The sequence below is a fragment of the Erithacus rubecula genome, assembly GCF_903797595.1.
Source record: "Erithacus rubecula genome assembly, contig: SUPER_W_unloc_1, whole genome shotgun sequence".
Taxonomy (NCBI): Eukaryota; Metazoa; Chordata; class Aves; order Passeriformes; family Muscicapidae; genus Erithacus; species Erithacus rubecula.
The window spans coordinates 471,510-499,241 of NW_027635709.1; the positions used below are offsets into that span (position 1 = coordinate 471,510).

The window sequence follows — 27,732 nt, forward strand, 5'->3', positions numbered from 1 at the left end:
TTCCCCCAGCTTTTTATGCCAAACATGATGCCATATGGTATGGAATATCCATTTTGTCAGTTAGAATCAACTGTCCCATTTGTGTCTCCTCCCAACTTCTTGTACACCTCCAGCCTACTCACTGATGGGGCTGTACAAGGAGCAGAAAAGGCCTTGATGCTGTGTAAGCCCTGCTCAGCATTAGCAGAAATACCTCTTTATTTTCAACCCTGTTTTCAGCACAAATTTGAAACACAGCTTCATACTAGTTACTGTGAAGAAAATTAACTCTACCCCAGCCAAAACCAGCACAACTTGGTCTTACTCAATGTTGAGGAATACATGTACTGCAGGCAGCTCCATGTGCAAGCTGCAAATTGTGTCCTGGATGGAAGGAAATGGCTGGAGTCCTAAGCAATGAGCCATGGACTGGTGCTGACCCTTTACAAGCAGGGCAAACAGACCTGCTCTGCCCAGTTAAGTGTCTGGTCATCGAGAAACTGCAGGAGCCAATGAACAATGAGAAGACCCCAGCCTAAATATCACCACTGGATTGGGTGCACAGATTGCAAGTGTATAAAAGTCCAGTGATTCCTTTGGTTGGGGTTCCTCCCTGGAGGAATACATTGTACCACAATTAAAATACTTAAAGGAATCAGACATATGAGACTGCTATGGGAAACTTAGGGTTAAGCTTGTAAAGGAAACATGCCTGACTGTTTGAGTGGGGTGTGTGTAGGGAGTCAAGCAGGGCACCTGTTCGTTCACTGGAACCGCCCACTGCAAAGGTCTTAGTAGTTAAAAGTCTCAGGTGGTGCAACTCCCAGAGTGCCTCCTGAATGGTCAGGCAGGAATGTTTCCTTAACATTGAAGCTCATGAGGTTTACATGGGCTCACTTCTTGAGCTTGTCCAGGTCCCTCTGAATGGCATCCTGTCCCTAAGGCATGCCAACTGCACCACTCAGCGTGATGTCATATACAAATTTGCTGAAGGTGCACTTGATCCCACTATGTCACTGATAAAAATATTAAACATTACTGGTCTCAATATGGACCCCTGAGGGACACCACTTGTAACTGATCGCTATCCAAACACTTGAGCCATTGACCACTACTCTGCATACAACCATACAGTCAACTCCTTATCCACCAAATAGTCTATCCTTGAAATCTATCTCTCTCCAATTTAGAGAGAAGGATGCTTCAGGGGAAGATGTCAAAGGCGTTACAGAAGTCCAGACAAATGATATCTGTAACCCTTCCCTTGTCTACTGATGTAGTCACTCCATCATAGAAGGTCACTAGGTTGGTCAGGCAGGACTTGCCCTTTGTGAAACTGTGCTGGTTGTCTCAAATCACGTCCCTGTCCTTCATGTGCCTTAGCAGAGCTTCTAGGAGGATCTGTTCCATGATCTTCCAGGGCAGAGGTGAGTCTCACATGTTGGTAGTTTCCAGGCTCCTCCTTTCTACCCTTTTTAAAGATGGGTGGAATGTTTCCCTTTTTCCAGTCACCTGGGACTTCACTTGTCTGCCACGACTTTTTGAATATCACGGAGAGATACTTGGCAACTATATCAGCCAATTCCCTCAGGACTCTGGGATGCATCTCATCAGGTCCCAAAGACTTATGTATATTAAGGCTCCTCAAGGTGGCCATGAACCTGATCTTTACTTACAGTGGGAGGAACTTTGTTCCCCCAGTCCCCATCCTGCTGTCCATCCACTTGAGAGGTGTAGGAAGAGAAGTTGCCATTGAAGACTGAGGCAAAAATATTGTTGAGTACCTCATCCTTCTCCTCATCCATTGTTACCAGTTTGCCAGCCTTGTTTATTGGGGGGTACACTTTCTTTGACCTTCCTTTTCTGGTTGACATACCTGTAGAAGCCCTTCTCACTATTCTTTGTGCCCCTTGCTAAATTTAGCTCCAGCTGTACCTTGGCCTTCCTGATCCTATCCCTACATAACTGGACTGCGTCTGTATATTCCTCAGAGGATACCTGTCCTTGCTTACCCTGCCGGGGCATTTCTTTCCTGCCCTTTAGTTTGATCAGAAGATCTTGACTTATCCTTCCTGGTCTCTTGCCTTCCTTGCCTGATTTCTTACACTTAGGGTTCAAGAGATCTTTTGCTCTACAGAGAGAATCCCTAAAGATCTGCCAGCACTGTTCTGCTCCCTTGTTCCTGAGGGTAGTTTCCTCAGGGGTCCTCTTGACTAACTCGTTGAAGAGTTGCAAGTTTGCTTTCCTAAAATTACAGGTCCTAATGTTACTCTTCACCAGACCCATATCCTTAAGGATTGTGAACTCCACCAGTGCGTGATGACTGCAGCCCAGGTTTCCTCCAATCTTGATATCCCTGATCAGCTCACTTGTGTTTGTGACCATCAGATCTAGTATCTCATCCCCTCTGGTAGGGCTGTCTATTATCTGGCTCAAAAAAGTTGTCCTCCATGCATTCCAAGAGTCTCCTGGATTGTCTACAGCTCACCATGCTACTTTCCCAGCAGATGTCAGGATGGTTGAAGTCCCTCAGCAGGATGAGACCCTGAGAGTGTGATGCCTCCTGCAGCTGGAGAAAGAAGGCTTTATCAATAGGCTCCCCTTGATTGGGCAACCTGTAGTAAACACCAACCACAAGGTTCCCTTTGTTGCCTCGATCTCTGATTCTTACCCATAAACTTTTGACCTGCCCGTGGCTGTTCTTCAGAGACATCACAATCTATGCATTTCTTGACAAAGAGGGCAACCCCTCCACCCCTCGTTCCTCTCCTGTCCCTTTTGAGCAGCCTGTAGCCATCAATCACTGCTTCATCCCATCAAGTTTCAGTAATGACAACAAGGTCATAACTTTCTAGCAGCAAGGTGGCTTCTACCTCCTGTTTGTTGCCTATGCTGTGTGCATTGGTGTAAAGGCACCTCAGCTGGGCTGTCAACTGTGTCACCTTCCTAGAGAAACACCCCTTAATTCCTTTGAGACAATTCACTGGTGTTTCTCTGTTGGGTCTTATTAACTCAGGAACCCCTGGCTCATCTCCATAAGACTTCAGGTGTGCTCCAGTGTACCCAGTTTATCTTAGGGACAAAGGCTGATGTTCCTCGCTAGCCTCCCATCCCTCAAACCTTGGTGCATCGTCCCACAGCTTGCCATGGGCAAGCATATTATCCCTCTCCCCTTTCATGTGTATTTTAAAGCTCTTTCAATAAACCTAGTTCACTAGCTTGTGAGCAAAGACTCTCTACCCTGTTTGGGAAAGGTAAATCATCCAGCAGGAGGCCTGATGCTGGGCCTGATGCCTAATGGCCATCCCATTATAGAAAAACACAAAATTCTGGTGATGACACCAGCCATAAAGCCATGTATCAATAGCCTGGGCCCATCTGTTTCTTCCAGTATTGCTGCTTGCAACTGGAAGGATAGAGGAAAAGTGTAGAAGATGTTACACTCCCTAAAGCATACCCCTGGGACGCCATCCCATGGAACAAAGAAATTCCTTCAAACGAAACCCCCCTCCCTTACCGAAAACCCCGTTATCTCTTAGGATTTCTATTGGCTCTTAAAGTCACAAGTTAATTGGTTCTTTTCTTACTTAGAGTTTTAAGATAATTGGTTAGTTTGTAAGTTGTAGTTTTTATTGGTTAGAAACTCAATCCTTTGGAAACCTATATAAAGTGTTTTGTTATCTGATATAATTAGACCACTGTTAGCATTTCCCTTCGAGGACAATAAAGTTATCCTTGGAACTTTGCAGCACGATCTCAAGCCTTTGTTCTTCGCTAGTGAGTAGCTCAGGGCTCTGCATCTGGGGTTCAAAAGTACCTGGACTCAAGGCTGCAGACCCCGGGGTTGGAAAACACCCAACCCTAAAAAACAGCTACAGAAAAGAATAACCTGTGCTCCAGATTTCCTTGCTGACTGTCACAAGACGCTGAAAGTCTCATTTGATTGCTCTTGGGCTGTGTTGCAGCTTTATCACCACCCATGTGGAAGAGGAATAATGGGTAATAGTCAAAGGGCCATACCAGAGTAGGAAGTTTCCTAATGATGTCTGTAACTGTTGGGGGTTAGGATTTTTTCCTTTTGTTTCTTTCTCTCATGGAATATTGTCCCATCTGTTGCTAAGAGACAATAACGACCGGTATTTAAGAGAGACAAAAGAAATGGTCAAGGTGGGGGAAGGGTGGAGCTGGCCACTCTCTTCCCTGGGAAGTTTTCTCTTTGGAAGGGCAAAGATACCGAGAGATTTTGGCAGGAGGAGGTGAGGGGCTGGGGTCGGCTCAGTTGAACTGGGACCTTATTAATACTGTGAGAATTGTTAAAAGATTCATGTTAATCATAGAAGTTTTGAGGTTTGTGTAAACCAGAATTATTAGGTCTGAAGTGAAGCATGACACTAGATAAATGAAAATGAAATCATTCTGTTTTAAATCCCCCTGTTATGTATATTGTGTTTTCTAAATAAGTTGTATCTACTACCAGCTTGCAAAACCAGACTTTCCGTTAGTCTTGTGATATATAATGTAATTCGTGTAAAGATGTAAATTAATGTAGAATAAGCAATGTCTGTATGAGTAAAGTAATAAAAAACTTAAAACCAAAAGCTGCAAAGGGAGGAACAGGGCTTACTTAATCGCAACACTGTAACTGCCAACAAAAGCTGAAGAGCCAGGGTTAGCAAGACAATAGACACAGCCTCGGTGGAGATGGCTCTGTCCAGGGAACACCCAAAAGATAAGAGCCCAATAAGCACCAACAATTAAGGTAACCAGAGCCATCAAGAAAAATACATCTGAATGCCCGTTTCCAGTAAACCAAAATCGGCAAGTTACATCTCAATTCCATCTTCCTGTAAACCTGAACTTGCTTTCATCAAAATTCATCATCTTTTGTCCAGCTCAATGCGGTGAAAGAAAACTACATGAATATGCGGAACGACAAGAGAAGACAAAGACCTCCGCTCCGGGCAAGGAAAAACTATAAAAACTGGACTAACTAAAGCGGGTTTGCGAACATTTGGGGATTCGGAGCGATACAGTTCGAATCGTGTGTTCACCCGATGCCGACCCCGGGCTCGGCATTGTCCTTTTTGATTGTGGCTATCGAGGACTGTGTTTCGGTCGCAAAATAAATATCGCTTATTTTAATCATATTTAATTCGGCTTAATCTCGTTTTTTATCTATAACATTTAGTCTGATAGATTTTGCAAGCTCAGACTTCCTGCCTTTGTTCGATCAATGCTGTCTATCTATAAAGACCAGACTTCCTGATTTTCACCGGTTTTATCTACCAAGACCAAATGGTTATCCATGAGACTTGACAAATCACTCAAAGACTTCACGCATGTTTTTTGACCACCACTGTTTACCTGGCAAAAATATGACAGCAAAAAAACAATTATTGATAACAACGAGAAAACCATACTATAAAGAGAAGCTGCAAACCGAAGTTCGACGGAGAGCGGAGTGGGCGGTGACCCCTCATGTTTTCCCCAACGCTGCATTGCTCCGTCTATATAAAATAAAGCAATCTAAATTTTGCTGAATATCGAGACTTTTTTTTCTCATTTATAAAAATTTTGGTGCCGAAACCCAGGACATCCTTGGAGCCCTGAGAAGCACTGCGATTTTGAGGGCTGCCCCACTACTGTGGCCCCGGTTCGTCAGTGCTTCTCAGGACCCAATGACGTACTTCACAATACAGACTGAGCAAGGAAAGAGCTCCCCGGAAGACCGGGGCAAAATCACCTGTAATTCTTGTGCACGAAGACCCAGACAGGAGCATCGAAGCTGTAATTGTCTGGTTTGGCGAAGGTGACTGTGTGCTTGCCTGAATGAGACGTGGATTTTGCCACAAAGTGAGAGCGGAGTTCTATCCGCGGTTCCGGTGTCCCGCGAGGGACCCAGCTGGTGAAGGGACAAAGTGAGTGAGGGGAGGCTGCTTTTTCCCATCCTAGTCCAGGTAGAGGCTAAATTCTTTTCCCAATCTCAGCCCAGGAAGAGGTGGGGACCCGGCGGGGTGGAAAAGCGGAGAGCAACACGAGTCACAGAGGGAAGAGAGAAAGCTGCTTTCCCCATCCCAGGCCCAGGTAGAGGCAAAATTCCTTCATATCCTGACCCAAGCAGAGGCAGGATCTGGGCGGAACACAAGGAGAGCACAAACACCTCAAAACAGTCTCTTGAGGTAAAACTAGGTTTTAAGTCCAAGCAACCCACAAAAGGGTCCAAGTTCCTGTGGTCCACAAAGAAATAAAATAAGTGAGCATAAATGAATGAATGTATAATGTATTGTTAATTTAAAGTTTAACTTTGTTTTCTGAAAAGGTAGATTGTATTGGGGGGGAGGGGGGGGAGAGAGTAAGTGATGTTTAAGTTAGCAAACAAACTAGTTAAATGGAGGTAAAGGCCAGGGATAAAGGAACTGGCAGATATTCCCCGGGAGGCTTAAATTTGCCAGCCCTTAAATGTATTTGTATATTCAGAAAAACCAAGTAATCCAGAGAACGGGGAGCATGCCACGTGTCAGGCAGGAAACAGAACCCATAGGGCTAAAAGGTTTTAAAATATCAGAAACCCCAGAGAAAGAACAAGAAAAGAAAGGGCTGAGACCCTCTAAAAATACTGCCTACCTCGTTAGCATCGAGTTTCCCCCAGCCCCAGTGTTTCCCACAGTCCAGGCACCAAACCTCCGGCAGATCCCCCAGCCTCAATCCCGGCTGCCGTGGCTTTTTCACCGATTGCTCTGGCCGTGGCCCCGGTTGCCCTGACCGCCTTGGCTGCGTTGGCCTCCCTGCCTGTGCTAACACAACCCATTGTGATTCCCCTGCCCAGTTCCCCGTCCCTACCAGGCGTCACGGCCCCGGGCGCCATGAGCCCCCTTTCTAAATATTCGTGTTTTAGAGATGAGGAGAGAGAGAGAGGCACTGACGTAGCTGGGGTGCCAAAAGCAAGCTAATAATACCTGTTTCTGCTGTAAAAGAAAAATGCACTGTGAGAAGGAGGGGGCCCTCATCTGAAAAGAAGTCTGGGAATAACCCAGGAAATACAATGGGGGGGATCGTAAGCTCTATCATTTAAGGCCTTTAATAACTCTAAAAACAAGTCCAAAGAATAAAAGTGTTAAGATTTTATAGTAAATACTAGGATAAAAAGAATTTGTGTAGTAAATATTACAAAAAGATGTAATGTGCATAATAACACTGTAAAAATAGCAAGGGCAAGGAAGAAAAAGATTTTAAAGTTCCTATCATTAAAAGTGTAGCAATTAAGAATGAAATCAAAGTCTAAAAAAGAAATGTCTTGCTGGTTCCCAAAATAAGTAACAACATATTGGGTTTTATTAATAGTAGTAGACCATCTGACTCACTAAGTGAAAAGTGTGGAGTGTGTACAAGCTAGGAAAAAGAATAATCATGTAGTGACTATTGCTATTGTACACAAAGTAGTAAAAAGTATAAATGCTGAATGTAAAGTTATGTGTGCAGATAGTTGAAGAGCAGAGATCAAGCTTCTAGAAAAGAAATAACTCTTTACATTTTGTCAGTTCTAAGGAATACAGCGTAATTTTAAGTAATGATCAAATGTGTGTATGTATGGTTGTGCTTCTCAAATGCTGCAATCCTGACTGCCCAGCCAGCACCTAGAATCTGGCTGCCTTAGAACGTAAGCTGAGTTAAATATTCGTGTAAAACAGCAGCAGGGGAGTGTGCTGCACTTGGTGAATCATAAAAATCACAGAATAACAGAATGTGCTGAGTTGGAAGGGACACATCAGGATTAATTCTAACTTATGTCTCTATACAGGACACCCCAACATTCCCACCACATGCTGAAGGAGTTGTGCAAACTTCTTAAACTCTGTCAAGCTTGGTGCTGTGATCACTTCCCTAGGGAGCCCGTTCAGTGTCCAACTACCCTCTGGGTAGAAAACGTTTTCCTGATATCCAACATAACCTCTCCTGAGATTCTAACTTCTCTCAGCTTCATGCCATTGACTTAAAACATTCCTGGCTTTTGTGTACGGTATGCAATGATTTGCTAAATATTCTGTGAGTGCAACACCACAGATAAAAGTAAAAAAATGTGCTGTGTCATGTGGTTCTAAAGACACCCTCCCTGAGCAGGGAGGTAAGACCAAATGACTCACTGTGGTTCCTTCCAACCCGACCCATTCTGTGGTTCTGTGATTCCTTGAAATGTTTCAATGTTTACAGGGGAGTGTGTGTAGAGCACAGTAACATCTAGTGCTCTGTAAGCACATCAAACTGATGTGGCTTATCCTGAAAACCAAATTAATGCAATAAACAAGACAATGCTGAGGCAAAAGTCAGTAGCAGCGGCCTCAATTGAGGCTGCATAGAATAAACTGTCATAAGAATTTAAGAAACAGCAGCTAAAACTAAGAAAGGTCTCTGAAGTGTCTTGCTCCTGGCAGTGTGCAAGAAAAGAAGAAATAGGAGATATATTAGCATGACACACCTGCTACATATAAACTGTGATGGCTAGTTTAAAAGAAAGTCACTTCAACAGCTTTTGCACAGTAGTTAAAATTCTAAACAATTAGTGCTGTTAAATTCTAATTTTTAGTGTTGTTTTATGTGTATTTATTTACTATTTCAAATGTCTTTAGCCTCAGTGCTTGGGCAGCCTTCCTGTTTTGTGTACAAACAGGAACATTAGCAGCTGACTTTGAGTTTTTGCATCCTTGAGGAAGAATACTTCCACTTCAAACAAAAAGATCAGGACTGTTATGGTCAGAAAGTTCTCATATTCTGGCCTTAACCTGTAACTTATATAATAACTTTGTTTTGTAAATGGGAATTTCTAGTGCCTGTTGAATGGGAAATACCTAAGAAACTGTAAAAATCTACAGCTGAGAAGTGTCAAAAGACAATTTACCTGAAAATTAGCAAAAAAAGAGTGTCCATATTGTACTGAGTTGTGGTGGTGTCATTCCTATGGTGGGTATCTCCCATTCGCATTATGTGTCAAATGTAAAAGAAACTAACATAAGGAAACTGTTAAGGTACTTAATACCCTATCAGCACAAGGAAAAATCGAAATTGATAACTGGTGGGAGTTATTTGATAATGGAACAAGAGGAAAGAAGAAAGCCAAAGCGAAGGTATTGGCAAAAGAGTGCCAGAAAGGATTGCGTATACTGTGCTGTTACTGCTGTACCTTGTACTGTAATGTTAAAGCTAAAAGCTGGGACAAAATTAAGAAATGCTGCCAAAAGAAAAAGTGGGAGACTCCAGGACATACTCCTTGCTGCTGAGAAGATTCAACAAACCTCGGCTACTGGTAGCAACCCCGTAGGCCTTGAGGGAGGCAGAGGGATGAAAATCATCATGGGAGTCATCCTATTGCTAATTATGATAAAAAGAAATAGTGCTGATGCTTGTTCCTAGTGCTACCAGACAATTAGGTACAGCAGAGCACGGTATCCACCCTTGCCTTCCACACGCATATCAATTTGGCCTGCTATAATAAGCACAACTTAGAAACCTGCACTATTATGGGGAAAAGTTCCTGGGTAGCCACCAATTTGGGAAAAGGAGGGTGGGCTCTATCGGCATACCAAAGTTGCCCAGTAGGAGAAGCACAGCTCTGCTTCACAAAAGAAGGTATGTGGGGATATTCAGATCAGGGAAGAGTGCAAGATTGCTACAAGGAGGACTTGATAAAGAATATAACTAAAGCGTTCAAGGGAATAAGGACAAACTGTGAGGGAAGTTTTAACTTGTACAAGAAATTAAAGCAACAACTCAGCGAACAGGACTTACCCACCTCGGGAAAGAATTTATTTGTGGAATTAATGAAAGAAATTACCACTGAACTGAACTTAACTCACGGTTGGATCTGTGGAGGAACGTAAATAACTGAACAATGGCCATGGAGGGGGGAGGGATTAGGCCCAGAGCAGTTGTTACAGTGGAATTAAATGGAAATATTGAGGGGAGTCAATAGACCTGAAGGGTGGGTTCTAAGTCATGAGGTAATAGGAGAAGTATGTATAACAAGTCAGGGAACTAACTTTACCCAATATGTAGGGCACACTCCCTGTAAGACTATCCTGATTACAAATACAAGCAATTAGTCTTGGTGGCCTGAAGCTCCAAAAGGATATTGGGGAAAGTTAACAAAGGGCAATTGTATAAAGAACAGTTTTACAGGACTATGCTGGTATAATAAGAATAGAGCTAACCCATACAAAGAAGTAAAAAGTGTAAGAATCTATTGGCAACAACCTGAATCAGTTAAACTAAGCTGGAAAGCCCCAGATGGAATATTTTGGATCTGTGGGAAAAGAGCTTATAATACCCTACCAAAAAGATGGAGAGGGACATGTACTCTAGGGATTATCCAGCCTGCCTTTTTTACATTACCAAAAGAAAAAGGTAATAGAGTGTTAGTAGTTCCCTTCTATGAAACTTTGTATTGAAACAAAAAGAGCCCTGCCATAGGGGGAACACAAATGTGGAAGAATTTACCAAGACCAGACAGTTATCTATGACACCTGACAAATCGCTCGGAGACTTCACGGATGTTTTTTGACCACCACTGCTTACCTGGCAAAAACATGACAGCAAAAAAAGAACCAATTATTGATTACGATGAGAAAATCATACTATAAAGAGCTGCAAACCAAAGTTTGACAGAGTGTGGAGTGGGCAGTGACCCCTCACGTTTTCCCCAGCGCTGCATTGCTCCATCTTTATAAAATAAAGCAATCTAAATTTTGCTGAACATCGAGACTTTTTGTTTCTCATTTATAACAACACTCTTCCTCACTAGAAAAGGACCCTCCCCATCTGCTCAGGTGCCTCAGGAGAAAACCCGGGACCCCTCCCCCCTCTGAGGGAGTCTCTCCCGGCCATATTGGGGAGCTGGGCTGCCTCTGCCCAGCCCCACCATTTGTCTGCCGTTCCAGGATTTTTGCTATACTGTAACCCTGCACCTCCTGCCTGCCAGGATAGCCTGCAGCTCCTGCTACAGCTGCAGAGTGTCTGATACATTTCATTTGCTACTCCAGAGTCTGCTTGTCCCTGCTGTCCCATCTTGCTGCTTCCAAGGTTCCTATCCAGAGGGAGCACCGGGATCACCAGCACGTGAGGTTGTAAAGGAAGCCCCTTTTCCATCTCCTCAGGTGGCTGTGCCCGCCATTGTCCACCTGCAGAGACACCCGAACTCACACCACAGCGCCCCCTGCAGCCCCGGGAAATCATTGCACCAGCCGTGCCCAGCTGGAAGCCAACAGCACCCCTGTTGGCTGCGACCATAACTATACCAAAGGGGAAAGTGCCTGCAACCAAAAGAAAGCTGTTGTTGGGTCTGGTTTTGTTTGTTGATGTTACCATTGTTGTTGGTTGTTTGCCTTATACATACACACACTAGTAAAGAACTGTTATTCATTTTCCCATATCTTTGCCTGAAAGCCTCTTGATTTCAAAGTTATAATAATTCAGTGGGAAGGGGGCCATATTTTCAGTTCCAAGGGAGGTTCCTGCCTTTCTTGGCAGACACCTGTCTTTCAAACTGAGACAGTAACCCAAGCACCAGGGAGGAAGCAGAGGTCTAAGAGGTCTGTCCAGCATATTGGACCCTCTGTTCCCTTCAGAAGGAATCACCTACAACTATAACCCATCTTTTCTTCCTTGCAAAGGTGGCTGTGATATAGGGGGTAAGCATTTCTGACCTTGGTCTATATGGACCAACATCCATATCATCAATTGACTGACCTTCCCCAGATCCAGAGCCTCATCATACCTGTTGTATAGAGGCACTTGGGAAGGCAAGGTAGGGAGTTTGCCTGCCATCCTGAGCATAGACTTGCCTCCATTCACTCCTTTCCTTTAAGTTATTGCCTTCTGCCTGGGGAGGGGAAGATACAGGACCCCCTTGATTTTGTGGGGTTTTCTGGTGGATGTTCCTGTTTCTTTCTCAGGGAGGGCAGAGCATGGTTCTACCAGTCCATCTTTCTCAGACTCCCTGATGCTCCTTAACATTTCTACTTCCTCTCATAGCTCTGCCATCAGGCCGAGCATATAATCTATTTGGCCACACCTCACACTGGTGTTCTCACTACTGGCATCAGGTACTAGCAAAAGCATGTCCTACAGCCTGGGACCTGGATGGCTACATGTTTTTGTGGGAGCACTGTCTGGACTGCTACATCAGTTCTGGTGAGTGCAGAGGACATAGCTTTCTGCTACGTGGATACCACAGATAAGCTCCTTCTGGGAGGGTGATGACCACCAATTGAATGGACTTTTTGAGCTGGTGGGGTGACAACATCCTTCCTATGTACCCTTCCATGCAAACTGTCACACAAATTACCCCAGCACACTGTTCACTAGCACTCCTTAAGCTGTTTTTTATATGTATGGGGGTGTGTGAGAGACCTGAAAGATTGGTGTCTCAACACATTTTGGGATGCATGTGTGTGGGGGAAGGAGCAGGTCAGACCTTGTGCTGATGAGGCAGTGCAGTATCATACAGTCACTCAAAGACAACTGCCCTGCATCCCACACACCTAGAGCCTGTACCTCAGCCTGGCAGTGGCTGTCAATCATGGCACACCAGAGGCAGTGCTCCATACCTGCCCCTGGAGTCTCTAACCCAGCTCCTAAGTGGCCAAATGACTGGAAGTCCCACCTTGGGGAAGGGCCCAGGAAGGCCAAGGGGTATTTAAGGCTGAACATGAGGCAATGTATATGTTTAGACCCTACCTCTTCTTGGAGTTTCTATCATCATTGGAATCCAGGAGTTGGTCCCTTTATGTGTGCCTTTCTGTATCTTTCCTGTCTCTCTTTTTTCTTCTTCTAACTCCCTCTTCTTGGAATTCTTGAGTAACTTGAAATTGAATGGGCCTAAAGTTTGCCAAGTTTAATCAGCCAAGTTAATGCTTGGAGAAGTGTTTTATATTGATTGAATGTTGCACTAAATATTTTGCCAGTTTCTTTGATTTTTCTAAAGTTGCCAGTAATGTCTTTTATGTTGTTTTGACCTCTTGAAAATATCTTGTCAATATTTTTCCCATACATCTAACTAAGAGTACATGAACAATTGTAAGCCCTTTTAAGTCTTGTGAAGTGAGTTATTTGGAGCCTTACGCCCAGGCCTCACAAGAGCTGCAGGCTCAGGGTGGCTCTCTCTGCTGCCCTGGAATTTCCCTGCCTCAGGAAACCCCCTCGTACACCAAGCTCTGCCTTGGCTCCTGAGCAGTTCCCCTTGGCCTTGACTGTAAAGAATTGGCAAGATAATAAATATTCTGAAAAATGCTCTTCAAATATCTTTGCTTCCCCCTTATCTAGTACTTAAATAAGCCCCAAATCAACTTAGTGGAAAAAAATCTTAAAGCAAAATGCCCACATCAATACATAAAGTGCTAAAGGAACTCAAAACACAATTCCCTCAAACAAATCATATTTTCCTTCAAGAGTCATCAGAAACAGAAAAGTTCATATTTTTAAACAAAGAACATTTAATGTATCTACAACTTAACACTGCTCCAAGAGGTCAGGATAACAACTCATTTCAGAATTTGTATGTGCCTGCTGCATAAAGCCCAATAAAGGATATAAATCCAAATTCCTACCTTCTTTTGATGAATATGAAAAAGCTTACTAAGGGGTATTCTCACTTTTTCTAGTCAATACTGGAAAATAGGGAGATGCCCTAGATTAATAGAAAAGTCCACATTCTGAAGGAGTTTGACATTTCCAAAATTATTACTTTATTTTGGTAATTGCAGTTACAAAAACAGGACAAGTTTTAAAAGCATACCATCACTGCAGAAGAGGGTTGAAGAAACATCTCACCCACTACTGATACTTATTAGACACAATAACCCTGGCAACATAGGGGTCTACTTCAGTACCGTCACAGACAATCTAAATCATAAAAGCTGAGTATTAACAAGCTACGGATGAAGATAGGAATTCACTGACAATTCTCCCTTCACCCTTCTCTGTACCTGCTGCAAACCAATGCCTTCACTAAATGATAGAGAGAAGCTTTGCAGTTGTATGAATACACAGGTGTTTTAATGTTCAGGGTAATGGTTTAAATACCTTCCACCTACTTGTCTCTTCAAATTTAACAGTGATACAAGTTATTACAGATAATGGCCACCTGAGAGCTGAAATGACCTAAGGCTTTAGCAGAAGTCTGCATCACGCAACGTCTATATTACAATGATTTCACAGCTATACCAATACAGCACTAAGTGTGAAGTGATCTAAGAAAGCCTGTTCCTAGTTCAGCTATGGAAGCAGATGAGGTAAAAAAAAAGTCACTCATGAGTTGCTCTAGAGGGACCTGGACAACCTCAAGAAGTGGCCCATGGGGATCTCACTAGGTTGAACAAGACCAAGTGCAAGGTGCTGCACCTGGGTCAGGGCAACCCCCAGTATCAATATAGGCTTAGGAATTAACAGGTTGAAAGCAGCCCTGCTGAAAAGGACTTGAATGTGAGTGCTGGTGGATGAGAGGCTGGACATGAGTTGGCAATGTGTGCTTGCAACTCAGAAAGCCAATCGTATCCTGGGCTGCATCCAGAGCAGTGGGACCAGAGAGGTGATTCTGCCTGTCTACTCCACTCTCATGAGGCCCCACCTGGAGTACTGTGTCCAGTTCTGGGGCCCCCAAAACAGCAAGGACATTGATCTAGTGGAGGAAGTCCAGAGGACAACCATTAAGATAATGAGAGAGATGGAGCACCTCTCCTATGAGGAAAGGCTGAGAGAATTTGGATTGTTCAGCCTGAAAAAGAGAAGGCTCAAGGAGACCTCAGAGCAGACTTTCCAGTACTTACAGGGGACTTACAAGAAGGTGTCATGGTTTGAAGGACAGGTGTCTGCCAATAAAGGCAGAAGCTTCTCTTTGAAATGGAGAATGTAAACCCCCTTCCTCCAAATTACTATAATTTTGAAATTAAGGGGCTCTCAGGCAAAGATACAGGAACCAGGAATAACAATTCTTTACTAGGAAAATTAAAATAGAAATACAGTATTACAAAAACAATCACAACTCTGACCAAGTCAGAATACAACTTGACACCCTGTCAGTCAGGGTGTTGGTAGCAGTTTAATTAAATGGTGGCTACAGTCTTCTTGCAGTGGCAGATGTGGTTCAGCTGAAGCAGTGCTCCTGTAGAAGAGTGCAGTTTTGGGGTTTTTTTGAAGGTCCAGAGATGATGTGGAAAGGTCCGGTGTTCCTCTGGAATCCAGTGGAAAGATGGATAACTTGCTGTTCAAAATCTCAGTTTTTTATCTAAGTAGGAAACGCTTGGCTCCACCCCCTGGCTGGAGCATCTCTCAATGGGATGATGTAATTTTATCAGTAATACAGTGGGACTTAATGGGCCATCAGCAAATAATACCTTCCTGGAGGGAGGATGGGTTGTGCAAGAGATAAAGAGGATTGCTTTACCTCGTCTTAAAAATGGCCCATTAGCAGATGGTATGTGCCACGGAGATAAGGAAATCACTACCCCACCCGGCTTTAACAGTTGGTGATAGAATACACATTTCTGGCTACATCAACCCAACAGAGAAGGCTGGAGAGGGACTTTTCACAAAGGCATATAATGACAGAACAAGGGGGGATGGCTTTAAACTGAAGAAGGGTAGGTTTAAATTAGATATTAGAAAGAAATTCTTTGCTTTTAGGGTGGTGTGACACTGGAATAGTTTGCCCAGCGAGGTTGTAGACTTTCCCATCCCTAGAGGTGTTCAAAGCTAGGCTGGATGGGGCTCTCGACAACCTGGTCTTGTAAGAGGAGTTGGAACTAGATTATCTTTAAGGTCCCTTTGAACTCAAACCATTCTAGGATTCCACGATTCTATGAATTTCATTTTTCTTAGTGTAAGCTTTCTTGTATAGAAGAACCCTACTTACATATACATTCCCTGTCTTAATTAATTACACTTTATCATCCATTAACATTTGAAAGTTAATTGTAGATAAAGATCACAATTTTCACTGATGCTATTAGGCATCTACATTATCAAGATGATTATTTTGTAGTCTCATTTGGGATGGTATGAAAATAGATTTTTGTATTACGTTTAATTTCAGTGATGTTTTATTGATGGTATTCTTGAGAAACCAAAATCCTCACTGGGTACACAACAAAAGAATGTGCTTCTTTCCAGGAACCGGCTGGACTGTCACCCTGTAATGGAGTGCCTCAAGGGAAATGGGATACCTGCAAAATGGAGGGCTTTGAAGACACATGGAAACTGGCAAGTGAGGACAAAGCTAGCAAAATTTGCACACAACCTTAAAGCATATCAGAGTGGTTTCAAATGTAATTTAGCCTTTTATTCCTTATCTGTTCTGCTCTTTGTGGAGAGGGCAAGACATTTGCAAAGATACCTTACAAGTGACAAGTATTTTTCATCAGAAAAAAAATATTCTGAAACAAGCTTAAATCAGCACAGAACACAAGGACATACTACCAAAAATGCGAAAGTATCTTTTTAACTCTGCATGGTACATTAGGACTTCAGCTAAAATATTGGACATAGTCCACATTCTCCAGTTCTTGATGCTACACATTTAAAAGCCCATAATAATATGAAGTAGACCAAGTGTCAAATCTGTAAAAACAACAAAAAAAAAAAAACAGATCTCTAGAAAACATGATATACAAAGAAAGGCTGAGGAAACTATGCTAATTTAGACAAAAGATGATGGCAAATGAGCATAAATGTATCTCCACAACAACAGTGGACAGAATAGGGGAACATAAATCACAGGAAGGGAAAAATTAAATTATATAATGGAAACACTTTCTAAGGATAAAGAGGACAACACACTAGAACAGGCTTGGGGGAGTTTATGAAGTGTCCATCCTTCTGGAGGTTCTCAGGAACAGGCAAAACAAACATGAGTAGTTATATGTACTATTGATTGTATCCTTAGACAGAAAATAGCTGGAAAACAGGCTTTTCAGCCAAAAAGTATTTGGTGTCAGATAACAGTCAAGAGACACTTCCTTAGTAACTCCATACAGATATCTAAAAAGTAGTGTCTGATGTAAAGAGCCAGGCAAACTGCTGTTCTATTTACAAGCAACTAGAACAGCAATTGTTGCAAAAACAAGATAGTACAGAAAAGCTCCACTGGCAGCTGACATTGTTAATTAATTGCTGTAGGTCACAAAAGCATGGGAGCAGTCAGTCAATTAAAAAAAAAAAGCTCTCCCCAGGGGGAAAACAAACAAACAAACAAAAAAAAAATGTGCAAAGAGAAAACCACATCAAGGAATCTGAAAACTCTGATTTCAGATACGAATAGAGAAAAGGTGGATGAATTCACAGAATAGGGATACAAGCACAGCATTTGGATCTGAAGCAGGCAAATTTCCTCAGATACATACAGATCAAGACTAAAGATATAAACATTACTACCAACCAAAGCAACACCCAAAAAATGAAAACTCAATAAAAAGGTATGTTCTTAGGGCTGCTAAAAAGGAAGAGGAAAAATAACCTACTTTACAAAGTGTTGAGCAGGCAGATTTATCCAAATGTGATTATGTTCACAGACCCCTAGACCTTACAAAATCTAGGAACTTCTGGAAGAGGAAATAAATTGTAGGGTAGACCAACAAGAAGAAGCAGGTTGGTTTGCTATGGTAATGAGTTCCTCCACTGAAGCAGCAAAGCAAGTCTAATGATATACAATACAATTCCCATAGAAAGAAAGATCACAAGGATTGATTCAACAGCTAGCCCTAAGGCACAAAGTTCTATACTCAGTGTTTTAATTTTTTAGCCTGAAATAGATTTTGTCTCTCTTTTCCTTTATTATGCCCTTTCCCATCTTTCCTTCCGAGTAATCCCTAAGAGCACAAAAGCTAAAGAAGGAAAAGAACAAGAGGACTCAGTTAAAAAACTCAGTCTACCTGGAAGAAAAATGTTATGTTAGTATAAGAGCACAACTCATATACACTTTGAAATACTATAATATCACTGCTTCCTTTATTTACTGCCATAAGAAAGAAAAAGAAAAACAGTATTATATTCCAATTCTTGCTGCCCAACTTCAACTTGTGTTTGAAACATATGGCACGTTTTAGAATTCAGTCCAGCAAATGACCAGAATTAGTAACTAGCCTAGAATTTTGGAGTACTTGCTCTTAGATTTAATATAAAATTTAAATATCTGTCAGATTTATGAGCGATGAGTCCCACCTTCTACAGTGAATCTAGTTGCTTAAAGATTAATAATCCAACAGTAAATATAAAAAGCTGTTGATTACTATGAAGTGGAATTCACTTGTTTCAATGCTGACTGCTCATTTTATGCTTTTCAATGACGTGGTTCAATCACAGTAATAAGATTACCAGGCAAAATTATGCAGATTTGAAAAAAAATACAGAAGAGTTCTGAAATTCACATCCCCTTAATTATGATAAAAATATGTTAATGGCATTAAAGCACCTAAATCTTTGGAATTTCAGACTCAGAGTATTTATTAGGCACTCATCACACTGGACAATGCAGAAGAAATGTATGTCATGGCATTTGTACATTTGGTTTATTCAGCATTTGTCCAGTCAAAACATAGCACCTAAATGAGAGTAAAATGAACCCTACAAATACTATAGACCATTTTTGGTGTACAAAGGACGGTTGTAATATGGACTGATTCTTCAGCTAACTTAATTTATACTAATTATTAAAACAGACTAAAATTATATTGTCTCTGCTATAGACTAAAATGATGTTAAACCATATAAAACTGTTATTATAAAGCAAATGGATATTGCACTTCTTAAACTCAGTCTATTAACACTGATTGTGAATTATACTTTTCAATATATAAGCTGATTTAATAAACAATAAAATTATTTCTAGATTAATAAATGGTCAAAGTTAATTTTACAAAACCATTTTAAAAATTTACATTTACAAAAATATTTAAAACAGAAAACTGTGCTATACTATAAACAAACTGCCTTAGGGTAATTGTCCTCCTTTTTTCCTACGGAAATTTCTATTAAATAATCTAATACATTTAAAACTGAAGCTAATAAAAATATATAATTTCAACATTTGACTTCCGAATTTTAAAAAAATTCTCATTACAGATACTGCAAAAGCCAAAGTAGCAGGTATGTATAATCAAGTTCAAATATGGACTTCGCTTTTTCTTTAAAATAAACTACTGACACATCCACAAATAGTGCATAATCTTTACTGTCTTCTGGAATTCTACTGGAATGTCTACAGAAAAGTCCTGGTAGAAACATGGACCTACTGGAAAATTACCAGGAAGAGGTGGCCAGTTATTTTTTCTACCTGCAAATCAGAAAGAAAAACAAACAAACAAACAAAAAAAGGATGCTTTATAATACAGTTTTAATCTCTGTATACCAGAAAGAGATGCATTTGGATTTGTTCAAATTGTTTTATATGTAAATTTCACAAGTGTATAGATAACTTGGGCTACCAAAACCTCAAAGTTTTATTCGCAATCCTCACACAAAACTAAAAATAAACTTCAGAAATAAAATACAATGAAGTACAAGACAGATCAAGGAAAGTACAATATTTTATCTATGTAAAAGACTAATCAGGCATCTGACAGTTCCTATAAAGTAATGAGAAAAGAGAATTCTTCACAATTTCTCAGAGTTCCTTGACTTTTAAATGCACATTTCTCAAAGTCCCACCATACTCTCATACTTTGTAGAGCACAAAGACTGGGGACTGAAAAACATTATTCATTCTCAGAATCCTGATATTTGTAACACCTGGATATCTCTAACACTTTAAACCAGTTCCTAATACACTTTACAGTCAAAGCTTTACCTAAAAGCCCATAAGCCTGAAGAAAAGCAGCTATTTAAATGGCGTAAACTACTTTATTTTGGTCACAAGATGATGCACTACAGCATCAATATATTTTGATATAGTTGTGTGATGGAGTGAGGATACCACAAAAGGTCAACACAGTATCAGATACTTGGATTTCTTATATGCTAATCTGCTCACAGACTATACATTCTGCAGAACACAAGTCAATACAAGCATAGACTTAGAGATTCAACTTCACTAACTACAAAAAACCTTTACCATAGAATTTCAAATTCTGGATGCCAGAGATACATTAATTACCATATTTAAAAAGTGGAGCTGAATTAGACTCTAACCTAAAGGAAACTTTATTTGAAATTCTGACAAGGTTTTGCTTGCAACTGCCATCTTCAACCATGTCTTTACTAGCAGTTCATCTGTATTGGGTGGGGCTGAGCTGGAGTTCATTCTCCCATAGCAGCCCTCTCAGTGCTGTGCTTTGCATTGGGAACTGGAAATGTGTTGAGAACACATCCGTGTTTTGGCTACTGCTGGCACAGCATCAGTGCTGTCTCTCCAACATTCTGCCCCCCCAGTCAGTAGGCTGGGGGGTGGGCAAGATCCTAGGCTGGGACACAACCAGGCCAGCTGATCCAAGTTAACCAAAGGGATATTCCATACCATATGACATCAGCTCAGATATAAAAGCTAAGGAAAGGAGAAGGAAGGTGAGTTATTTCTTGTTTACAATGTTTTCCTTCTGGAGCAACTGCTATGCATGCTGAAGTCCTGCTTCCTGGTAAGTGGGTGAACATTGTTCACTGATGGGAAGTAGAGAATTAACCTCTTTTTTTTTTTTTCACTTTCCTTGTGGGCATAGAAACTTTGGCTTTAGTAAAACGATTTATCAACCTATGAGATGCTTTTCATCTTATTTTCTCTCCCCTGTTCATTGGGGAAGGGAGTGGTAGAGTGGTTTGGTGGGCACCTAGCAGCCAGCCAAGGTCAACCCACCACATAAGAACAGAAAACTTGCAAAAATTACACACTTGCATTATTTCTTTTGCTATTCAGACTAGATGAAGCTGGTAGTTTAATCCAAACAGGTCCAAGACACTAATTATCTGTTAAATTGTCTGCCTCTTCTACTGACCATTTGTGGTGGTTCTATATGGCTTGATTTTTGGTGACGAGGGAGGAAGCCAGCCACAGAAGTGATTTCCTGTGAGGAGCTGCTGGGGGCTTCCTCCATGCCTGGCAGAACAAATCACTGGCTGTTGCAGCAGACCTCTTGTTAGGGGTAGAAATGAGCCAAGACAGACTCTCATTCAACAACATGAAAAGAGTCCTGGTTTACTCTTCTTTACAGATTAGCCATCCTGACTGACTACAGCAAGCTCGTGCTGTGGGGTCCAACTGCAGACTCTGACTGCTGGTAATTTCCCACTAGAATATGACTGCAAGTATTGGTTTGCAGACTGACTACAGGCTTTTACCTAGCTTGACTATGACTGAAGGCTCCAAGAGCAGGCTCTAACTCCATCAGACCCAGATTGACCTCAGAGCAAATCTTTTACAGCAGTAACTCTTCCTTGTTTCATTCTCCTTACCATCTCTTTGCATCATTCCTTCTTTTTCAAGGCTCCTCTACCTCCTCAAGGTACTCTTCCTCCAGGAACCCTCTGACTAGCAGCCGCCGCCCCCCACCCCCCTTTTATCACATTTATTTTTATTAGCCACAGCTGCAACCAATTAAGGGCAAGGCTGTTCCTCTTCTTTGGTAATTAGTACAACTGTGATTTATCAGGGCCAAGGTTCCCTATAATCTCTTCTTCTACCCCTAAAACTGTCTGGCTCTGCAAATAGGTATGCTGCTGAGCCAATTAGAAAATCTGAGAACACCTCTATGATAACATATTTAAGAAAGAGAAAAAAAACTGCGGGAAGCTCTTCTTCTCCATCGCCTCCAGGGAGTGGTGTGGGGGCCGGCCGGGCCCCTTCCTGATCCCTTTACTGGTGGTGCTGCTGGGCCATGCCGCTGTGGGCCATCCTGGCTCTACAAGCAACTATGCGGCCAGGACCAGTGCCAGGAGTGGCCACGTGGCTGGGAACACATGGCAAAGAACAGAGCGGCCAGTGCAGCGCCATGTGGCTGTGGCTATCTCAGTGTGGCTCACAATGAGCTTTGTTTGCTTAGCCGCTTTTAGACAGCCATGCTGCGAACAGAAAGGGAAGGGTGGCAGCAGCTTTTTTTTTTTTTTTCAGCACCCCATATGAGGAAAAGCATGGAGTGAAGCTGGAAGCCAGCATGGCTAGCACAATGCCGGTGAGGACCACGTGCTCAGCAGCAACAGACATGACGAGCAATTCCCCATTGTAGAGGCCAGCCAGGATAAACTTTTCAGCACTGCAGAACTCTATGAAAACTTTTCAATTGATAGAACTTGAGAACAGAAAAAAAAACAATTCTCACCAGAATCAGAGAAAAGAAAAAAAAGGGAAGACATGCAAAGAGAACAATAAGGTGACACTAAGGTCAGTGCAATAAAAGGGAGGGGGAGAAAGAGGTTGTCCTGGTTTGAAGGACAGGTGTCTGCCAATAAAGGCAGAAGCTTCTCTTTGAAATGGAGAATGTAAACCCCCTTCCTCCAAATTATTATTATAATTATGAAACTAAGGGACTCTCAGGCAAAGATATGGGAATTAGGAATAACAGTTCTTTACTGGGAAAATTAAAATAGAAATGCAGTATTACAAAGAACAATCCCAACCCTGACAGAGTCAGAATACATCCTGACACTCTGTCAGTCAGGGTGTTGGTAGCAGTCCAATTAAATGGTGGCTACAGTCCTCCTGCAGTGGCAGATATGGTTAAGATGAAGCAGTGGTCCTGTAGAAGGGTGCAGTTTTCCTCTGAAGGTCCAGGCTCCTCCCCCTGGCTAGAGCATCTCCCAGTGGGGTGATGTAATTTTATCAGTCATACAGTGGAACTTAATGGCTCATCATGAACAGATGACATCTTCCTGGAGAGAGGATGGGTTGTGGAAAAGATAAAGATGATTGCCCCTCCTAGTCTTAAAGATGGCCCATTAGCAGATGGTATGTGCCACGAATTTTAGGAAATCACTACCTCACCCAGCTTCAACAGTTGGTGATAGAATGCACATTCCTGGCCACATCCTATATTGCAATCCAATATATTATCCACCCCTTATTCTATTGCCATCTGCATAATGAAAATTTTACACACAGTTCTCACTTAAGATTAGGTTTCCCTGCGGTACACAATGGGTTTCCTCATCTTTCTGCACTACCCACAAAGTGTAACCAGGTCCTTGAGCAAAGATAATACCACGGATGGGTTTGTCCTTTCCCGAGGTGGGACTAATCGAAACAGTCTTTCCTAAAATACCTTTCATGTGTACTACAGGGACTTTATCTCCATCCACTGTGTGCAAGGGCTCAGAGTGGGCAGGACCGGCTCAATTGATGGACCCTCGAGTGTTGACCATCCAGGCGGCTTTTGCTAAGTTTATTTCCTAATTCTTGAAGGTGCCCCCACCAGGTGCCATCAGGGTAGACTTGAGTGGTCCGTGGCACTGTTCAACTTTCCCGGTAGCTGGTGCATGGTAAGGCAGACGTGGTGGGTAGGGGGAACCTTTCCTTTGAACATCCACCCCAGCACTGGCAGTCGGGGTGCCAGGAGAAGTTGTGCTTCTGTGCCAATCACCTCTGAGGCAGCTTGAACTCCCTCATAGGCAGCCAAGATTTCCTTCTCTGTGGGAGTGTATCTGGCTTCAGACCCTCTGTAACTTCTGCTCCAGAATCCCAGGGGTCGGCCTTGAGTCTCCCCAGGCACCTTCTGCCAAAGGCTCCAGGACAGACCATGGTTCCCAGCTGCAGAGTAAAGCACATTCTTTACCTCTGGTCCTGTCCTGACTGGGCCAAAGGCTACCGCATGAGCGATTTCCTGTTTGATCTGGGCAAAGGCTTGCTCTTGTTCAGGGCCCCAGTGGAAATCATTCTTCTTGTGGGTGACCAGGTAGAGCAGGCTGACAATCTGGCTGTACTCAGGGATGTGCATTCTCCAAAAACCTATGGCATTTAGGGAAGCTTGTGTTTCCTTCTTGCTTGTTGGTGGAGACATTGCAGTGATCTTATTGATGACCTCAGTGGGGATCTGGCGCTGTCCGTCTTGCCACTTCACTCCCAGGAACTGGATCGCTCGGGCAGGTCCTTTGACTCTGCTTTTCTTGATGGTGATGCTGGCTCCCAGCAAAACCTGGATGATCTCTCCTTTCTCAAATGCCTCCATTGCTGTGTTCCCCCACACAATGTCATCAATGTACTGCAAATGTTCTGGAGCCTCACCCATTTCCAGTGCAGCCTGGATCAGCCCATGGCAAATTGTGGGGCTGTATTTCCACCCCTGGGGCAGTTGGTTCCAGGTGTGCTGCGCGCCCTTCCAGGTCAAAGCAAACTGAGGCCTGCACTCTGCTGCCAGAGGAAGGGGGAAAAATGCATTGGCAATATCAGTGGTGGCATACCACCTTGCTGCCTTTGAATCCAGCTTGTTCTGGAGTTCCAGCATGTCCAGCACGGCAGCGCTCAGTGGTGGAGTCACTTCATTCAATGCACGATAGTCCATAGTCAATCTCCATTCTCCATCAGATTTGCACACAGGCCAGATAGGACTGTTGAAGGGTGAGTGGCTCTTGCTGACCACCCCTTGGCTCTCTAGATCACGGATCATTTTGTGGATGGGGATCACAGCATCTCGATTTGTCCCGTACTGCCGGCAGTGCACAGTCAAGGTGGCGATTGTTACCTGTTGCTCTGTCACTTTCAGGAGTCCTACTGCAGAGGGGTTTTCTGACAGTCCAGGCAAGGTGTTCAACTGCTTAATGCTCTCTGTCGCTACAGCAGCTATTCCAAAAGCCCACTTGAACCCCTTTGGGTCTTTGTAGTAGCCGTTCCTGAGGAAGTCTATGCCTAGAATGCACGGTGCCCCTGGGCCAGTTACAATAGGATGATTCTGCCACCCCTTCCCTGTCAGGCTAATCTCAGCTTCCAGCAAAGTGAATTCCTGTGATCCCCCCGTCACCCCAACAATGGAAACAGGTACCTTCCCCACATGTTCTGATAGTATCAGGGTGCATTGGGAACCAGTATCAACTAGCACTTTATGTTTCTGTGGCTTTGATGTGCCAGGCCATCGCACTCACACCATCCAATGGACCCTGATATCCCATGCCTCTCCCTGGCTAGAAGCAGGGCTCCTCTTGCCCTGGTTATTATTTCCTTCCTGGGCATACATGGTGGAGGTTCCTTCCTGGGGATCTGACAGATCATCCTCCCTTCTCTAATACCCTGCACCCTGATCATGGGAGGTTGAGGCTACCTTCATTTTAGTGTGGCTCCCTCAGTTTGCATTTCCCTCCCTGAGTTGATGCACCCATGCTGCCAGGACAGAAGTGGGTTTCCCATTCCAATTTCCCATGTCTTCCCCATGGTCTTGCAGGAAGAACCACAGGTCAGCTCGTGGGGTGTAGCCTCTCTCCCTAGCTGGAGGGGGGGGGGGAGTGTGGGGGGTGGTATTGGGTTCTTAATTTGGGGCCTGGGACTCGCATTGGTGCTGCACTGATCTTTCTTATCTCCTCCCTGATATCCCTCATCTCACCTCTCAACTCTCTCATTCCCTTCACTTCTTCTTGGACCTCTTGGAGGTCCTTGACCTCGGCAGAGACATGAGTCTGCATTGGGCCATTGATCATATTCTCAAAATTTCTGAGCTTGTTGGCAACAGAACCCACTGTCTCTTAGTTGTTATCAGCATTAATCATTGAAATAAAAGTGGTATATTGAGATGGCCCCAGGGTTGCCAGATTCCACAACATCTGCCCTGTGTACCTGACCTTGTCAGGGTCATTGTCATGCTGTCCATCCCTCCCAAAGAGTACCTCTAATACTGCTGTCTCTCTAAGCTGCTGGATCCCTTCCTCAAGGGTCTTTCAGCGCATCCTACAGTGCTGCTGCATTCTCTCTCTGTGTACAAACTTCTCTCTCACACTTATTAAAAGCTGCTCCCAGAGGGAAAGGAGGCCTTGCTCCCTTACGAATATCTGGTCCACACCTGAATCCTGGGCCAAGGATCCCAAATTCCTGGACTCAGTTCCATCCAGTTGTACACCTGTTCCCGTAAGGTTCTAGACCAAAGTAACCAGGTTGTAAAAGGCTCACGGCCCCGCCGAGCAATGTCTTTACGCAGATTGCGGAGACTATCATATGAGAGGGACTTGGTGACAATCTCAACCTCTGGCTCCCTTGCTGGTTGTGAGGGCCCTCTTTGATGATCCTCATTATCTAGGTGCTTTGTCTTAATCTTAGATTTTCTAGTTTCCACAGGGGCTGCTGCTGCTTCTTGTGGCTGCCCCTGTGTTCCAGCTGGAACCTGGACAGATGTAACATCTACAGGTTCCACTGTAGCACCATCAGACTTCCTCTTTAGGGCAGGGGGAGGGTTTCTCACCAGCTGGGGAATAGTGCTCCTTCAACATTTGGCCCATGCCCCGCATCTCCTTCAGCAGAATCCCCACTCACTCCGGGTGGTTCCTCTCTGTGCTGGGCTGTGGGGCAGCATCCCTTGTCCCTGGGGTAAGGTCAGGCTCTGGGGCAGCACCTCTATTTCCTGGGGTAGGTATCAGTGTTCTTATACAAGCCAATATTCCCTTGTCTCGTAATGCTAAATAGAACAATCATATCAGCATCACCAGCCACTGTATATTATGATTAGCATTTAAAGCAGATCTGAACTCCTTGAGAACCAGTGGTGTAGCCTGAAAAATTTGGGTTGTGGGTTGGGAGAAGATTGCCCTTGCATTCATTTCCTCACTGTAAGTACCATTATTGTTATAACCCCAGAAACACACAGTTAGAATAGGATAGCTCTGGATCCATGTGACCACTTTCCAGAACAAATTTAAAAAACATGAATACCTGACATAATCAATCCACCAAACGAATCGGATAATAGCTACAGTAACTTTGTTGAGGGGGCCCATATTCAGATAAGGGCTTGCAAATGGGAGAGAGATATCTGTGATCACATGGAGCCTAAGCCAGATTAAACTGGACAACATGTTGCCACTCAAGAGTTTTTATTCCTGTCTTAACTCTCAACTCAATGCCCTCTGCCCCACAATGGGTGCCAAAATCTGTCCTGGTTTTAAGGACAGGTATCTGCCAATAAAGGCAGAAGTTTTCCTTTGAAACAGAGAATTTAATTCTGCTCCCTCCCAAGTATTTTAATTGTTTGAATCAAGAACTCTAAGGCAGAGATGAGGGGGTAGGAATAACAGCCCTTTCCTAATATATCTAACGGTACAAGCAGAAACAACAGCAACTATTAAAATTAACAATCAATCAGAGCAGATAACTCAATTCCAGTCCTTTCTTTAGCCGGAGGCACACTCGGCCTGTGTCTGTTCCCGGTGATGGAAAACGTGGCAGAGCCTGCACAGCTGCGGAGAGCAGGTGGGAGCGGGCAGGGGTTGCATCAGAGGCCATGCTGTGTCTCAGGTGGGAGCAGGCTGGAGGGGGCAGCTCCTCGTGTTGTAACCCAATACAGGAATGTATAAGGAATGGTTTGTCCTAAGACCCCTGTAAATGTCCCATAGTTTAACCCTTCCCCCCTGTTAATACCCTATTGGCAGAAAGGCAAATCCCCTCCCTGACCCTTTCGTAGAAAAAGACCGTTATCTGAAACCTCTTCCTCTTTTGCCCTTGGACCACCATGAAATAAACTACAAACCCTGAGAAAGGCAAAGGGGCAACTTTTAATCCTTTTTCCTGTCCTATGCAGAGCCTAGCTTCTTCTCAGAAACTAACACAGTAAATAACTAAGAAGGAGTTACAGCATTTACTGCAGTTGGCGACCAACATTA

The 27,732-nt window shown here is 43.2% G+C and overlaps 1 protein-coding gene across 1 annotated transcript in view; it reads right to left on the minus strand.

The window, feature by feature from the left end:
- Positions 1–21,412, minus strand: part of LOC306814072 (secretory carrier-associated membrane protein 1-like) — a gene marked incomplete at its 5' end in the record, with an annotated part of 81,496 nt that extends 60,084 nt beyond the window's left edge. The window contains 2 exons of the mRNA XM_079329781.1: positions 19,163–19,291; positions 21,400–21,412. Coding sequence (XP_079185907.1) covers positions 19,163–19,291; positions 21,400–21,412 — 142 coding nt within the window. The remainder of the gene's footprint in view (positions 1–19,162; positions 19,292–21,399) is intronic.
- Positions 21,413–27,732: the final 6,320 nt, after the last annotated feature.